Source organism: Ranitomeya variabilis, chromosome 6, assembly GCF_051348905.1.
Source record: "Ranitomeya variabilis isolate aRanVar5 chromosome 6, aRanVar5.hap1, whole genome shotgun sequence".
Classification (NCBI taxonomy): domain Eukaryota; kingdom Metazoa; phylum Chordata; class Amphibia; order Anura; family Dendrobatidae; genus Ranitomeya; species Ranitomeya variabilis.
Window position 1 is genome coordinate 74,116,280 of NC_135237.1, and position 18,277 is coordinate 74,134,556.

The following is an 18,277-nucleotide window of genomic DNA, read 5'->3' on the forward strand; positions in this document are numbered from 1 at the left end:
CTACAGGTCTCAAACTGGTAATGCCACCTTTCATATAAAATATGCCCTCAAGGTAGATTCTCAGGGAGATCTATGACTGGCCCATAGATCTTAACAGCTCATTTACATATTAAGAAAAACACTGATTTTTCTGGAATAAAACATTGGATCACAGATATCGGTATCATTTTATTCAGCTTCCTATGACCTGCGTGCCCATATAGATGGCTTAGAAGCGTTAATCCTACTGGCAGATTCTTTTTAACTCCACAGCAAAAAATAAATAAAAACGCAGCATAAATTGACAAATCTGTACAACCAGTCAATTTCTACAATAGGTTTACGCTTCAAGGTGATGATGAGATTTTGTAAAATGCTGGTGTTATAATTCCAATGTATATCTGACCCGTGTGGACGCCATCCATAGTGTCTTCTAGTTATTTAGCAAGAATATGGAATTTGATAGAAGCAAATAAATAAAAATTACATTCTCACCTGATCAATACTCTCTTGGGACACATTGTATGAGCTAACGTCAGCTGGATTATCACAGGGGATCAGCAGCTCCGGGTTATCAAGGAGAATCTATCATGGTAACAAGAAAAACTTTTAATTTCCAAGAAATGTTTATTTTATATAAAAAAAAGTTTATGAAAAAAAACCTTCACAACTTCCTCTAATCAGAACTTAGAGAAATGCTCTCATTTCACTTCTTTCCATTTTATTAGTTTATTACACTTGCACTTACAATTGTTGGAGACTTTGGAACAGAACAGAATAGATGACAGGAAAAACGACCACTTGCCGCACTGTATGGGAAGTCACACAACGGCCTCCATTATTCAGAGAACAAGCCACTGCAGGCACGAATGCCCGGAAATGAAGTGAAGAAGAAGACATGGAGCTCAGGCCAAATACCGTATATACTCGAGTAAAAGCAGAGTTTTTCAGCACATTTTTTTGTGTGCAGGAAACAACCCCCTCATCTTATACACGAGTCACTGTACAGAAAGCCAGCGGGGGGGTTTGGGGGGTGCAGCAGGGCAGCGGGTGCCAGGAGCCGGCGCACACATCATACTCCCCTACCTGTGCACCCTGGGTGCTGGCACTGTATCTTGTTCCTGCCACCGACGCCTGCCTGCAGCTCTTCCTGTGCTCAGCGGTCACGTGATACCGCTCATTAAGGTGATGAACATGGACGCGTCTCCACTCCCACAGGGGTGGAGCACATATTCATCACCTTAATGAGTGGTACCACCTGACCGCTGAGCACAGGAAGAGCTGCAGGCAGGCGCCGGCGGCAGGAACGAGATACTCCCCTACCTGGGTGCTGGCACTGTATGATGTGTTTTTTTTTTCAATAGGAAACATGCACACAGGGATAGGGAATAAGGAGGCATGCACATGGACGGAACGGGGGAGGCATGCACATGGACGGAACGGGGGAGGAATGCATACCAGGACAGGGAAGGGGGAGGCATGCATACAGGGACAGAACGGGGGAGGCATTCATACCAGGATAGGGAAGGGGAAGCATGCATACAATGACAGGGACAGGGGAGGCATGCAGACAGGGATGGGGAGGTATTCATACCAGGACAGGAAAGGGGGAGGCATGCATACAGGGACGGAATGGAGGAGGCATTCATACCAAGACAGGGAAGGGGAAGCATGCATACAATGACAGGGGAGGCATGTAGACAGGGATGGGGAGGCATTCATACCAGGACAGGGAAGGGGGAGGCATGCATAAAGGGACGGAACAGGGGAGGCATGCATACAGGGACTGAAAGGGGGAGGCATACACAGGGACGGAACGGGAAAGGCATGCATACAGGGACGGAACAGGGGAGGCATGCATACCAGGACAGGGAAGGGGAGGCATGCATAAAGGGACGGAATGGGGGAGGCATGCATACAGGGAGTGAATGGGGGACGGAATGGGGGAGGCATGCATACAGGGAGTGAATGGGGGAGGCATGCATACAGGGACTGAACGGGGGAGGCATTCATACCAGGACAGGGAAGGGGGAGACATGCATAAAGGGACGGAATGGGGGAGGCATGCATACAGGGACTGAACGGGGGAGGCATGCATACAGGGACGGGACGGAACGGGGGAGGCATTCATACCAGGACAGGGAAAGGGGAGACATGCATAAAGGGACGGAATGGGGGAGGCATTCATACCAGGGCAGGGACAGGGAAGGCATGCAGACAGGGGCAGGGAGGATTTCATACCAGGACAGGGAAGGGGGAGCCGTGCATAGCAGGACAGGAATGAGGGGACAACGCATACCCGGCTTATACTCGAGTCAATAAGCTTACTCGGTTTTCCGTGGCAAAAGTAGGTGCCCGGCTTATACTCGAGTATATACGGTAGGTTTTACTAGAAAGCAAAAACTGGGGTATGTATGTCAGAATAAAAAGTAACTTTCAGAAGGGCAGGGAGGGCAGGAGTTTCTCTTCAGTATCCTAGCTCCCAAACACCAAATTTACACAGTGTTTGGAGTGTATATTTGGTATTTGGTCTGGAATTTTTTCCTGATGTATATCCCAAGACTAAGACTAAAGGCCAGAAATGCGTCAGTCTGCCAAGTAATTTTTCAGTGTGTTTTTATATAGATTATTTAAAGTATTTGTAATTTTTTAACTCCAGATATGCCGTGTATTTTTGGATTACACATATACCATTGGTATCACTAGGGTATATGTGATGTATAGCACAAGTATGTGGGAGAGTAGCGAATAGATAGAAGACTCTTAGGTTATCTGCGATTTATATAGGGTCTGTCGCAAAGTCACAAGTGGTCAGTTTTTGCATTTATTTTATTCCTGCTGCTCACGAGTATTCTGTTTGTTTTTTTTAAATCCACCATAAAATTGATTCCAGGGATATGAACCTTTTTATTTGTTGCTACTTTTTACGGTCGCTACTAAGGGGATGGTGATGGTGAAAACCTACTAAAAGTATTAGAAGGGTTCTTTTTATGCCCTTTGTGCTGGACTCTTTTCGGAAACCCATCCCACTTTGGATGTAAGCATACATACTGATGAGGCGATAGCGCATCAGTGATGACATAGTGGCAGGCGCTGTGCCCACGCCATCTGTAATGTATACCTATGCTGCATGTGCTGGGACTGCAGCTGGCTCCGATCCCAGCACTTAAACACTCACATGCTGCCTTCAATAGTGACAGCAGCATGTGAGGAGTATGACAGAGGGAGGGAGCTCCCTCTGTCAGCCCATGGGTATCCCCACAAGGCGATTGTGGGGTGCTGATGGATTGCCATGACCTAACAATGGCCTCCATATTTATCATGTAATATAGCCTATGAGATTGGAAACCGGGTCTAAACACTTGCATGATAATGTAAGACATATTACTTATGCAATCAAAGGATTGCACGCTCAAGTGCACTCAGGAGACAAAAAAATGTTAAGAAAAAAGAAAAATGGTTTGACGTGTTTAAATAAAATCCAACCATTAAAAAGCACCAAAATCTCAGTTTTCTCATTAAAAAAGTGCTTTAGTTCAGAAAAAACCCCCGCTACAAAAGGCACATATTTATTATTGCCTCGCTGGTAACAACTGAGATTATAAAGGATATCATTATTTTATGTTACAAGATGAATGTCACACATAAAAAAAAAAAACATTGTAAGGCTGTGTTCACACGTCTTTTTTTTTGCTGCGTTTCTGATGCAAATTTTAAGCTGCGTATTACAGTACCAGCAAAAGCTATGAGATTTCAGAAATCTCATGCACACAGTTATTTTTGCCCAAGTGAAATGGAAAACTGCAGCATGTCACTTCTTTCAGCATTTTTGCAGTGTTTTTCACCCACAGAAAGCAATGAGTAAGTGCAAAAATGCAGCAAAAACATGTACCAGATTTTGCTGCATTTTTAGTTAAAAAAAGCAGGTACAGCAGTATGTGAAACACATTTATTTTTGTGATTTTCCAAAGTTTAAACCAAAATGTCTTAGTCTCCTCACATTAGCATGGAAGCTAGGATTAGTACAGTTTAGTTAAATTAGTGATGTGCGTAAAATAAACATTGGCTGACCAAGATGTGAAATTGAACAATATCTGACCAACTCAAGGGCTGATCAAGGTGTGAAAGTAAACAGTGTCCTACAACCTCAATGTTCTGCCAATGTTTAGGCCTCCTTCACAGGTCTTAGTGATTCCTGTACAGGAAAAAACAGTAGTGGTGAGATCCATCTGTGTGCCCTCCATATGTACGCAGGTGATATCTGTGTGTCCGTGAGTCTGTGTTTCACATCCGTGTGCCGTCCGTATTCATATGTACTGGCGCCTGGGAAAAGCAGCACAGTTTGTGCTGATCTCAGGCATCAGCTGATGAAGGCAGCTCTCATCATTGTCTCCTTGTCGTGCTGAGATCACAGCGACCATAGACAATGATGGGAGTTGTACTCAGCAGCAGCTATGTAACTACTGTGTAAAATAAAGAATTAAAAAAAGTGGAATGGGCTCCCAAACAATTTTCATAACCAGCAGAGGGAAAGCCCACAGCTGAGGGGTGATGTTAAACCTCATAAGGATCCCAGGCTATTAAGAGCTCACAGCTGTTTTCTTAGCCTTTCCCGGTGAACTTACGGGGGACCCCAGAAAAAAAAAATGAACAGGGGATATGGGCATCGGAGGATTATAGCCACGTTGGGGGCAGGTGAGGGATTTGGTTATTACTTTTGATTATTATTATTTTTATTTTTTTTTACAGGTGACAAGGGCTTCATTTTGAAATTAAAAAAATAAAATAAAATTGTAAAACAGGGTGTTTTGTATTATTTTATATAAAGGATTTTATTCTTGCTGTGTGTTTATTTACAAGCTTACTATGAAGTTAATACTGGGGGCGTCTTCTAGACGCCTTTCCATTAACTAACCCCTGGGCTAGATGTCACCTGTCAATACAAAGGTGACATCAATTCCAACCCTATTACCCCACTTGCCTTGTGTCATGAAGACAAGCCTTTCCATCAGCTCTATTTGGTCTCCCTGACATAACAGCAAGTGGAAATCCCTCTCTTTAGTAGGCAAGAACTGATGGAGGTTTTGTACGAGTGGCAGCCAGTTTGGCACACCAGATCCATCCTAGTATTACATGGGTGCCCATTCATCAGAATGACTGCCAGGTAATAAGACTCTTTCTCTGCCTGGCTGGCTGCGACTTCCCCCATCCAATTGAGGTAGGTGCAAGTATTGCTGGAAGCAGAACCCCGGATCTTGCTTTAGAAAGGGCTGCAGGTATAGATATGAGCTCTATAACTGTTTATCCTTTACACCTCTGTTCATGTGATTTCATAGTGGAATAGTGGTGACCGTGTTCTAGGTAACTTAAAGTGCGGCGTTTCTTAATTTGGTACGACAGCTCCACTTAAGGGATGTTTCTGCTCCATCAGCATTCCGATATCATGACTAAAAGCAAACTCTTGTATTTTTTTTTATCATTACATCATATGCAGGCCTGGATCGCTATGAAAATCTATAGCGCACATATTCCAGTTGGAATTGACAGATATCAAGTACCATGATTTCTATTCCAGACTGAAATGCAATGATGGTAGAAGGTTACAGGTCAGTCCAGCACTTGCAGGCATCGCCATCTTCTGACTTTTCCATTGAATAATTTATGTTTTCACAAGATATTATCCTGAAAGTAAAGTGATGGGGAGCAGAGGCAAAGTACTTAAGATTTTATCTATAGTTTTTCTAATCACTTGATACTCATAATACGGATGCATTCAGTAACCCAAGTACTTCATATTTACACCCACAAGGTGGTTACACGAAGGTCATCTCTATGGCGGCATATACTGTGAAAATGCAGCTGCAGATATATTAACCCCTTCATGACCCAGCCTATTTTGGCCTTAATGACCTTGCCGTTTTTTGCAATTCTGACCAGTGTCCCTTTATGAGGTAATAACTCCGGAACGCTTCAACGGATCCTAGCGATTCTGAGATTGTTTTTTCGTTACATATTGGGCTTCATGTTAGTGGTAAATTTAGGTAGATAATTTCTGCGTTTATTTGTGAAAAAAAAAAACGGAAATTTGGTGAAAATTTGGAAAATTTCGCAATGTTCACATTTTGAATTTTTATTCTGTTAAACCAGAGAGTTATGTGACACAAAATAGTTAATAAATAACATTTCCCACATGTCTACTTTACATCAGCACAATTTTGGAAACAAATTTTTTTTTTTGCTAGGAAGTTATAAGGGTTAAAATTTGACCAGTGATTTCTCATTTTTACAACAAAATTTACAAAACCATTTTTTTTAGGGAGCACCTCACATTTGAAGTCAGTTTGAGGGTTCTAAATACCCCCAAAGTGACACCATTCTAAAAACTGCACCCCTCAAGGTGCTCAATACCACATTCAAGAAGTTTATTAACCCTTCAGGTGTTTCACAGCAGCAGAAGCAACATGGAAGGAAAAAATGAACATTTAACTTTTTAGTCACAAAAATGATCTTTTAGCAACAATTTTTTTATTTTCCCAAGGGTAAAAGGAGAAACTGGACCACGAAAGTTGTTGTCCAATTTGTCCCGAGTACGCTGATACCTCATATGTGGGGGTAAACCACTGTTTGGGCGCACGGCAGGGCTCGGAAGGGAAGGCACGCCATTTGGCTTTTTGAATGGAAAATTAGCTCCAATCATTAGCTGACACCATGTCGCGTTTGGAGAGCCCCTGTGTGCCTAAACATTGGAGCTCCCTCACAAGTGACCCCATTTTGGAAACTAGACCCCCCAAGGAACTTATCTAGAAGCATAGTGAGCACTTTAAACCCTCAGGTGCTTCACAGAAGTTTATAACGGAGAGCCATGAAAATAAAAAATAATTTTTCTTTTCTCAAAAATGATTTTTTAGCCCGCAATTTTTTATTTTCCCAAGGGTAACAGGAGAAATTTGACCCCAAAAGTTGTTGTCCAGTTTCTCCTGAGTACGCTGATACCCCATATGTGGGGGTAAACCACTGTTTGGGCACATGCCGGGGCTCGGAAGTGAAGTAGTGACGTTTTGAAATGCAGACTTTGATGGAATGCTCTGCGGGCGTCACATTGCGTTTGCAGAGCCCCTGATGTGCCTAAACAGTAGAAACCCCCCACAAGTGACCCCATTTTGGAAACTAGACCCTCAAAGGAACTTATCTAGATGTGTGGTGAGCACTTTGAACCCCCAAGTGCTTCACAGAAGTTTATAACGCAGAGCCGTGAAAATAATAAATACGTTTTCTTTCCTCCAAAATAATTTTTTAGCCCAGAATTTTTTATTTTCCCAAGGGTAACAGGAGAAATTTGACCCCAAGAGTTGTTGTCCAGTTTCTCAAGAGTACGCTGATACCCCATATGTGGGGGGTAAACCACTGTTTGGGCACACGTCGGGGCTCGGAAGGGAGAGAGCACCATTTGACTTTTTCAACGCAAGATTGGCTGGAATCAATCGTGGCGCCATGTCGCGTTTGGAGACCCCCTGATGTGCCTAAACAGTGGAAACCCCTCAATTCTAACTCCAACACTAACCCCAACACGCCCCTAACCCTAATCCCAACCCTAACCACAACCCTAACCCCAACACACCCCTAACCCTAGTCTTAACCCTAATTCCAACCCTAAGGCTATGTGCCCACGTTGTGGATTTGTGTGCGGATTTTTCAGCACCGTTTTTTAAAAATCTGCAGGTAAAACGCACTGCGCTTTACCTGCGGATTTACCGCGGATTTCCAGTGTTTTTTGTGTGGATTTCACCTGCGGATTCCTATTATGGAGCAGGTGTAAAACGCTGCGGAATCCGCACAAAGAATTGACATGCTGCGGAAATACAACGCAGCGTTTCCGCGCTGTATTTTCCGCACCATGGGCACAGCGGATTTGGTTTTCCATAGGTTTACGTGGTACTGTAAACGTGATGGAAAACTGCTACGAATCCGCAGCGACCAATCCGCTGCGGATCCGCAGCCAAATCCGCACCGTGTGCACATAGCCTAATTCTAACCCTAATTCCAACCATAGCCCTAATTCTAACCCTAATTGTAACCCTAACCCTAATTGCAACCCTAATTCTAACCCTAACCCTAGCCCTAAGTGCAACCCTAGCCCTAAGTGCAACCCTAGCCCTAAGTACAACCCTAACCCTAAGTGAAACCCTAACCCTAAGTGCAACCCTAGCCCTAAGTGCAACCCTAAGTGCAACCCTAGCCCTAAGTGCAACCCTATCCCTAAGTGCAACCCTATCCCTAAGTGCAACCCTAAGTGCAACCCTATCCCTAAGTGCAACCCTTAGTGCAACCCTATCCCTAAGTGCAACCCTAACCCTAAGTGAAACCCTAACCCTAAGTGAAACCCTAACCCTAAGTGCAACCCTAACCCTACCCCTAACCCTACCCCTAATGGAAAAACAAAAATAAATATATTTTCTGTATTTTATTATTGTCCCTACCTATGGGGGTGATAAAGGGGGGGGGGGGTTATTTACTATTTTTTTTTATTTTGATCGCTGTGATAGAACCTATCACAGCGATCAAAATGTACAGGGAACGAATCTGCCGGCGGCAGAGGGGAGGAGCGAAGGGGAGAGGAAGGCGCTTAGGACAGGACGGAGGGGTACGGAACACTGACGGCGGCTGCAGATCGCCGCTATCAGTCGGTGGGGGGGCCAGATTGGGGTCTCCAGCCATGGCCGATGCTATTGCAGCATCGGCCATGGCTGGATTGTAATATTTCACCAATTTTCATAGGTGAAATATTACAGATTGCTCTGATTGGCTGTTTCACTTTCAACAGCCAATCAGAGCGATAGTAGCCACGGAGGGGCGAAGCCACCCCCCCTGGGCTGTAGTACCACTCCCCCTGTCCCTGCATGTCGGGTGAAATTGGAGTTAACCCTTTCACCCGGCCTGCAGGGATGCTATCCGACCATGACGCATACGCTGCGTCAAAGGTCGGGAAGGGGTTAAATGGAAGTTTATACCTATAGTGGGTACTGACAACAGGATTTATTATTTTCACTTTAAAAAGACCTACTAATTAGGTGCATCACGTATTCATTATGTACAAGACACATTGCAATATGAATGCTCATCATGGCTCAAGGGCACTTTGGCAGGAAACGCAGTAAAGAGCATGTCAGACGAGCTCGGTGGCTCAGTGGTTAGCACTGCAGCCTTGCAGAGCTGGGGTCCTGGGTCATATCCCAGCAAGGACAGTTTGTATGTTCTCCCCGTGTTTATGTGGGTTTCCCCCTGGTTCTCCAGTTTCCTCCCGCACTCCAAAGACATAGTGATAGGGATTCTAGATTGTGAGCCCCAATGGGGACAGCAATGATGAAATATGTAAAGTTCTGCAAAATATAATGGCGCTATATAAGCAAAGCATAATAATAATAATAATAAGCTCTTCTGACATGATACCATTGAACTGGAGGAGTTTTTTTTTTTCTTACAAGTGAGAAGATCCCAATCAGTTTGCTTATCAGTATATAAAGCCATTCACAGATACAGTAGTTTACATTACACCGAGCAAAACAGGTAAAGGCAAACAGGTAGCAAAGAGAAACATGGGAGCCAGGATCTTCTCCATTAGCTGTATCAGATTCTAAAAAAGGGTTGTCCACCTGAGACAGCAGCTCTGTTTTAGGTAGATGAGAAATAACTAGTGATGAGCAATTATACTCATTACTCAAGATTTCTCGAGCACGCTCGGGGTCCTCCGAGTATTTTTTAGTGCTCGGAGATTTAGTTTTTCTTGCCGCAGCTGAATGATTTACATCTGTTAGCCAGCATAAGTACATGTGGGGGTTGCCTGGTTGCTAGGGAATCCACATATGTAATCAAGCTGGCTAATTTCAGCTTGAAGTAACTAAGCCGAGTCACAACTGTTGGAAAAATTCAGTTTTTTTACTCTATTAATGGCTCATACACACACCTGTGATTTTCCCCACATGAGAAAATAAATCCGAATTTGATCAGTGTTTTTGATCAGCGCTTCATCAGTTTTTATCTTAGGAAAAAAAATACAAAGTTTCTGCTCCTTCTCCAATATACTAGTTTGTGAAAAAGCGCATGGCATCCAAGCGCTGTCTGATTTTTTCACGGACCCATAGACTTTCATTCCTGAGTTTGCATGCAGCGATTCTGCATGAATTGCTCAGTTGGCAAAAAATCAGAGATGTGAACAATTCCATCGACTATCACAGGTATGAGTGAAAACCACGGATAGCACTGATACGTGAAAAACTGACGTGTTAACGATCCATAACTCCCAGACACCGGCCCGGATCACAAGGATACATGAAAGGCTGCGATCTGGCATCTAGACCAGCACTTCTGCCGGTCCAGTACAACAACTGATGGGCCAGACAGGTGGGAAAGATCCCACTGCAAACAATAGGAACAGTTCCTCCAGGAAATGTCCGATGGAAACAACACACTAACAGCAAACACATAAACCCAGTCTTAACTGTATCCTTCATTTCTATATTTTACCCTATGGCTAATGGCAATATTCCGACCTCAGCATACATACACATTACACAGAAAATAGGAGCTCATTCTCCCCTCGCCCTCTGTAGCTCACCCTCAAAATCAGCAGCATGGAGTACATGGGATGAGATGAAACACTTACTAGTAAGGGCCTGGTCTGTGTGACTAAGCTCCTCTACCTCCCCAGCTGCTCCCGTCTTCCCATCTCCCTGTGTAACACTGTGGGTGAGTTGGAGGGTTGGTCGCTCACCTGAACAGGCGCGTGGCACTACTATGTGAAGAATGATGTATAATTGAACTGTAGCTGCTGCTACGGCCGCTGTAGAGGACATACCAAGGAGTGCGATGGATCCCGTACCTGAGGAAGGAGGGGGTTCTACTCCGGAACGCGTTGCAATAATTTGGAGGTTTTTCATACTTACCACCTGGATTAACCTTTGTCAGCGGCAGTGCCCGGGATCCACCGCACTCCTTTATGAAGACTTTATTGGGCAGAAACTGTAACTTAACTGATCAGTGAAGCTAATATAATTCTTCTCAACACTTTATCTCTCAAGACAAACATTGCTAGTAAGTTTGAGAGTGAGCGAGGCACAGGCGAGGAGAGTCTGATAAGCGGGAAAAAAAGGCATTTATATTAATTTACAGCATCTCCGTTAAAACTTCAGAGGTTTCAAAATCTTTAATTTATTCATTCATCCGGCCCTGCTGACAACACTGTAATTCTCCACAGTACCGTAAAAATAAAAATAAGCAAATCTCTGTGGTTGACTTATAAGACATGGCGGCCCTTACAATAATGTGTCACATTAAAAGCAGATGGAGGCTTGTCTGTACACGATCAATAAATACAACCCAGGCGGGAAGCAGATCACCATTCTGAATGATATCACCCCATAGAAGAAAGGAGAGCTGTATTCTGAGGCCTTGGGAATAAATGCGTGTGCTCCTCTGCATCAGATCTCAGAAGAAGGTCAGATTGTCATTTAATGTCATCTATTCAGCAAGTGCATAATGCTATAAATCCTATGTACAGCTCTGGAGAAGGGAACGTACGGCCCGATGGGGTCTGAGGGGAGGAGAACGCCCCGACACTGCCCTGTCCCATCCCAGCAGAGGGCTGCGTACAGATTGTGCACCGGGGCTCAGAGGCTACTGGCCTGCACTACACAGGCTCCACAATGTACTTTGCTCTCTTTAGTTCTCACAATCAGTGTATATTCTGTATTATACACAGTTGGTCAGTGTTTCTTGGAAATAGCGATTTTACAGCAAAGGCTTAAATAACATGAATAATAAACACTACCCCTGTGGCGGAATCTCCTATAGCATCCCACTAAACCCATCCTTTTATCTGTAAACCATCAGTCTAGGGCAGTGTTCCCCAAGAGCCACCAACAGGTCATGTTTTCAGGATTTCCTTAGTATCGCACAGGTGATAATTGCATCACCTGCACAGGCAATAATTCCATCACCTGGGCAATACTAAAGGTACCTTCACACTAAACGACTTTGCAGCGATATCGCTAGCGATCCGTGACGTTGCAGCGTCCTGGATAGCGATATCGTTGTGTTTGACACGCAGCAGCGATCAGGATCCTGCTGTGATATCGCTGGCCGTTGCTGAAAGTTCAGAACTTTATTTGGTCGTCAGATCGCCGTGTATCGTCGTGTTTGACAGCAAAAGGAACGATGCCAGCGATGTTTTACAATGGTAACCAGGGTAAATATCGGGTTACTAAGCGCAGGGCCGCACTTAGTAACCCGATATTTACCCTGGTTACCATTGTAAAAGTAAAAAAAAAAACAGTACATGCTCACCCTCTGATGTCTGTCACGTCCCCCGGCGTCCGCGCTGCTGCTCAGAGCTTCCTGCACTGACTGTGTCAGTGCCGGCCGGAAAGCAAAGCACAGCGGTGACGTCAAAGCTGTGCCGTGCTACTGCCGGCGCTTACACAGTGCAGGGAAGCGGACGCCGGGGGACGCGAATGTAAGTATGTAGTGTTTGTTTTTTTACATTTAACACTGGTAACCAGGGTAAACATCGGGTTACTAAGCGCGGCCCTGCGCTTAGTAACCCGATGTTTACCCTGGTTACCCGGGGACTTCGGCATCGTTGGTCGCTGGAGAGCGGTCTGTGTGACAGCTCTCCAGCGACCAAACAGCGACGCTGCAGCGATCGGCATCGTTGTCGATATCGCTGCAGCGTCGCTTAGTGTGAAGGTACCTTAAGGAAATCCTGAAAACATGACCTGTTGGTGGCTCTTCAGGACCGGAGTTGGGGAACACTGGTCTATGGCATCAAACTTTTATTAAGTACAGGTCACATATACTACAGTTTATCCTAGAAATAGCTCAGCATTTGCAAATTTAATTTCCCTTAAAATACTGTGCCATCAGTATATGGAGCGGGCTCAGGAGATGAGCCCACTGCCATTTAACTATGTAAGTGCTCCTGTCAATTGCACGGTGCTGACAGGCGGCCAAAGCAGCCAGTGGCCATCTGAAGACCCACCTTGCTGCCATAGTTATACACCTATGAAGCCGAGCCATTGTTCATTTCACTATATACTGCAATACTGAAGTGCTGCAGTGTATAGTAAAGCCAATCAAGTAATCGCAGGTTCAAGTTCCCAAGGGAAAGTTTATATAATTTTAATTTTTGTTTTTTAAATATATATATATATATATATATATATATATATATATATATATATATACATACATACATACACAGTTATATGAAAAAGTTTGGGCACCCCTATTAATCTTAAGCTTAATGTTTTATAAAAATTGTTTTTTTTGCAACAGCTATTTCAGTTTCATATATCTAATAACTGTTGGACACAGTAATTTTCTGCCTTGAAATGAGGTTTATTGTACTAACAGAAAATGTGCAATCTGCATTCAAACAAAATTTGACAGGTGCATAAGTATGGGCACCCTTATCATTTTCTTGTTTTAAATACTCCTACCTACTTTTTACTGACTTACTAAAGCACTTTTTTTGGTTTTGTAACCTCATTGAGCTTTGAACTTCATAGCCAGGTGTATGCAATCATGAGAAAAAGCTACTTAGGCTATGTGCACACGTAGGAAATGTGGTGCAGAATTTTCTGCACTAAATCTGCATCTGCAGATTTGATGCAGTTTCTGTGCAGTTTCTATGCAGTTTTTATGCAGTTTCTATGCAGTTTCTGTGCAGATTCTATGCAGATTCTATGCAGATTCTATGCAGTTTCTGCGCAGATTCTATGCAGATTCTATGCAGTTTCTGTGCAGTTTCTGTGCAGTACAATGTAAGGCTACGTTCACATTTGCGTTGTGCGCCGCAGCGTCGGCGCCGCAGCGCACAACGCAAACAAAAACGCAGCAAAACGCATGCACAACGCTGCGTTTTGCGCCGCATGCGTCGTTTTTTTCATTGAATTTGGACGCAGCAAAAATGCAACTTGCTGCGTCCTCTGCGACCCGACGCGGGCGCCGCAGCGACGCATGCGGCGCAAAACGCAAGTGCGCCGCATGTCCATGCGCCCCCATGTTAAATATAGGGGCGCATGACGCATGCGGCGCCGCTGCGGCGCCCGACGCTGCGGCGCTGGCCGCAAATGTGAACGTAGCCTAAATCAATGGGAAAAAAAAAAGCTGTGCACATGGTGCAGAAAAATCTGCAGCAGAAACGCTGCAGAACTGCACAAAAGAAGCGATGTGCACTTCTTTGAAATCTGCAGCGTTTCTGAGCAGATTTTTCTGCACCATGTGCACAGCTTTTTTTTTTTCCCATTGATTTACATTGTACTGTAAATCACAGTGCAGTTCTGCAGCGTTTCTGCAGCAGAAAAATCTGCTGCAGTTCTGCACCAATTCTGCACTAAATCTGCATCGTGTGCACATACCCTTAAAGTGGCCACTTGCAAGTTGTTCTCTTGTTTGAATCTCCTCTGAAGAGTGGCATCATGGGCTCCTCAAAACAACTGTCAAATGATCTGAAAACAAAGATTATTCAACATAGTTGTTCAGGGGAAGGATACAAAAAGCTGTCTCAGAGATTTAACCTGTCAATTTCCACTGTGAGGAACATAGTAAGGAAATGGAAGAACACAGGTACAGTTCTTGTTAAGGCCAGAAGTGGCAGGCCAAGAAAAAGAATGGTGAGATCAGTCAAGGACAATCCTCAGACCACCTCCAGAGAGAAGCATCAACTTGCTGCAGATGGTGTCACTGTGCATCGGTCAACTATACAACGCACTTTGCACAAGGAGAAGCTGTATGGGAGAGTGATGCGAAAGAAGCCATTTCTGCAAGCACGCCACAAACAGAGTCGGCTGAGGTATGCAAAAGAAGCCAATTTCTTTTTGGAAGAAGGTCCTGTGGACTGATGAAACCAAGATTGAGTTGTTTGGTCATACAAAAAGGCGTTATGCATGGCGGCAAAAAAACATTCCAAGAAAAACACTTGCTACCCACAGTAAAATTTGGTGGAGGTTCCATCATGCTTTGGGGCTGTGTGGCCAATGCCGGCACCGGGAATCTTGTTAAAGTTGAGGGACGCATGGATTCCTCTCAGTATCAGCAGATTCTTGACAATAATGTTCATGAATCAGTGACAAAGTTGAAGTTACGCAGGGGATGGATCTTTCAGCAAAACAATGATCCAAAACACCGCTCCAAATCTACTCAGGCATTCATGCAGAGGAACAATTACACTGTTCTGGAATGGCCATCCCAGTCCCCAGACCTGAATATCATTGAACACCTGTGGGATAATTTGAAGAGGGCTGTCCATGCTCGGTGACCATCAAACTTAACTGAACTAGAATTGTTTTGTAAAGAGGAATGGTCAAAAATACCTTCATCCAGGATCCAGGAACTCATTAAAAGCTACAGGAAGCGACTAGAGGCTGTTATTTTAGCAAAAGGAGGATCTACTAAATATTAATGTCACTTTTCTGGTGAGGTGCCCATACTTATGCATCTGTCAAATTTTGTTTAAATGCAGATTGCACATTTTCTGTTAGTACAATAAACCTCATTTCAAGGCAGAAACATTACTGTGTCCAACAGTTATTAGCTATATGAAACTGAAATAGCTGTTAAAAAAAAAAACAATTTTTATAAAACATTAAGCTTAAGATTAATAGGGGTGCCCAAACTTTTTCATATAACTGTATATATATATATATATATATATATATATATATATATATATATATATATATATATATATATATATATATTAAACAAAAACAATTGAACCAAGCCCCCCTTTTTTTTCTTCAATACAAAAAGTACATTTTTGTCCACATCTAAAAATGTCCAATCTATGAAAATATAGAATTACTAAACTCATAAAGCCCTGGTAAATGCCGTAAAACAAGAAAATAAAAAAACCAAAACCTCCTCCCAAAATGCAGTAAAAAGCTTTCAAAACATTTTATGTATCCCAAAATGGTTTCAATAAAACCTGTAACTCGCAGTGCAAAAAACAAGTCCTGGCACAGCTCCACTGATGAAAAAAAATAAAGTACACAGAACGCTGTAAAAACAAAATCCTGAAAATAAAAAGAATCACATTGCGGTTTTCGTACCATACTTGTAATTGTTCTGCACATTATATGGTAAAAAAAACATCAACTTAATAAACAAAAAAAATTAGCAGATGCAGAAAGCAGTTATTGTATGGAAGCATGGAGATCCATAGCATAGTCTGCTGCCACCTGGAGGCCGACACTATTTTTTTTATGGTACATTGTAAATGAAAATTGGCTCCTCTTCATCAGACCGTACCTCGCCTGCCAGCCTGGGGCTCCCTCAGTTTAGTGAGAAAGCAGTAGAAGCAAAACAACCCAATAATGCATTTTAAAAAATAATTCAATTACACCCCAAAGGAGGAAAACAACACAAATGCACTCCTAACCAGGCAACCTAGGGTGGGTGCTGTGTCCCCCAATGAAGACTACCACGAAAAACAGATCTTAAGGTGAGCACCAAAAATCTTAAAATTTCGAAATTGCTTCATTGGGGGACACAGAACCATGGAACGTCCTAAAGCTATCCCTGGGATGGGAAAATAAATAATATACTGTTAGCACCAAATTCTCCACTATTGCTCAGTCCGAAGTCTGAGCAACTACCGCGTGCAAAATCTTCCTGCCAAGATTGCATCCGAAGAAATAAAGGTGTAACCCTGTAAAACTTGGAGACGGTATGCACCGATGATGAAGTAGCTGCTTTACAGAGTTGCAGGACCGATGTCTGGTGGCGACCTGCCCAGGAAGCTCCCACCGCCCACATATAGCGCGCCTTAACTCTAAAAGGATTTTTGGAAAAAATATGTATGTGGTCAATTTAAGGAGCGCTATGGCTATAGAGCACACTGCAATAGATTAGTGGTAAACAAACCTCTTATTAAACCACTACGTGTTTCGGCAGCGGACTGCTACCTTCCTCAGGTGGATTTACTTCCTCCAGGCAACAGGACCTGAAGTAAAGTCACATCCTGTGAAGTGGCATCACGTGACTGGATCTTGGGCCCACATGGCCAGACCAGGAAGCACAGCACAGGAGTGGTCCCGGAGCAACAGAGCAGGGGTGCACGGAGACGTCCGCTACCGGAGTTGTGCAGGGGTGCACAACCCTTCCAGGTGAGAGGCTAATCCCCCCACCTTTCACTGAAACATCATAATTAAACCACCTGGAGCTTCTCATGCTGCGCTCTTCCATGTTTATTGTCTTAACTCTAAAAGGAGGCGCACTGGCCTGCGCCTTACAGGCCTAAATGATGGCCGTTCTAATCCAACAATCAATTGTTGCCTTGGAGGCGGCCAGGCCCCTGCAAGGGCCATTTGGTATGACAACCAAGGAATCAAACCTTCTAAATGGGGTGATGGCTGATAAATAACACCGTACAGCGCTGACAACATCGAATCTATGCAGAGCCTTCTCGATCGGATGAGAAAGTGCAGGGCAAAAGCAAGGTAAGACAATGTCTTCGTTAAGGTGAAAAGCCAAAATCTCCTTGGGGAGGAAGGACGGAACAGGTCTCAATACCACCTTATCCTATCACATTTACAATGTAATAATGGTGACAGACTCCAGGTGGTGCAGACAGCTTCTCTGTGTCCCCAATAAGGCGTCCGAAAACTATATTCTACATAACTCATGGATGGCTATTCTAGCTTCTAGCTCCTGAGACCCCTCCGCATATGTGCACCTGTCATGTGACGTACACACAAGTGGTGAAAAGGGTAAAAACTGTTAATAAAGGTTTTTTTTTTCCTTCCTAGTAATCTTATAATGAGTGTGTTTTAAAATATTTGTTTTCACTGTAATGAAAACATTATAGCAAATAATTGCAAAGAAACTAAAGTGATGCACATTTCTGGCTTATCTAAACTCTTGGCTCACTTAGTTCTGCCAAAATCCATTCTGGAAACCACTTAATGTACTTGGCTCCTTGGAGTTGATTTAATCACATATGAACACAGGGTATTTAGTAGATTTGGAAAGGGTAACACATCAGTGTTAGGTAAGGTTTATGTTCTCAAAGGGTTATTCCAACAATGGCTATATATATATATATATATATATATATATATATATATATATATATAATTTTTTTTAAAGCACTGTATCTGAATGACTACTAATAATTTACACTACTAGCCCAAGATAAGATTTCATGCTTGCACCCTTGTGTCTTTTTTTTCATGTCATTCTGTCCCTTTGTGCATCCAGCTTCACACAGATATAAATGGGCGGTCATTATCTGGGAAAACTA

The 18,277-nt window shown here is 43.4% G+C and overlaps 1 protein-coding gene across 4 annotated transcripts in view; it reads right to left on the bottom strand.

The window, feature by feature from the left end:
- The window catches only part of NUB1 (negative regulator of ubiquitin like proteins 1), a 99,435-nt gene that overhangs the window by 19,465 nt on the left and 61,693 nt on the right, over positions 1 to 18,277 (bottom strand). For all 4 annotated transcript variants that reach the window (XM_077268654.1, XM_077268658.1, XM_077268656.1 and 1 more), the window contains exon 13: positions 475 to 564. In XM_077268654.1, coding sequence (XP_077124769.1) covers positions 475 to 564 — 90 coding nt within the window. The remainder of the gene's footprint in view (positions 1 to 474; positions 565 to 18,277) is intronic.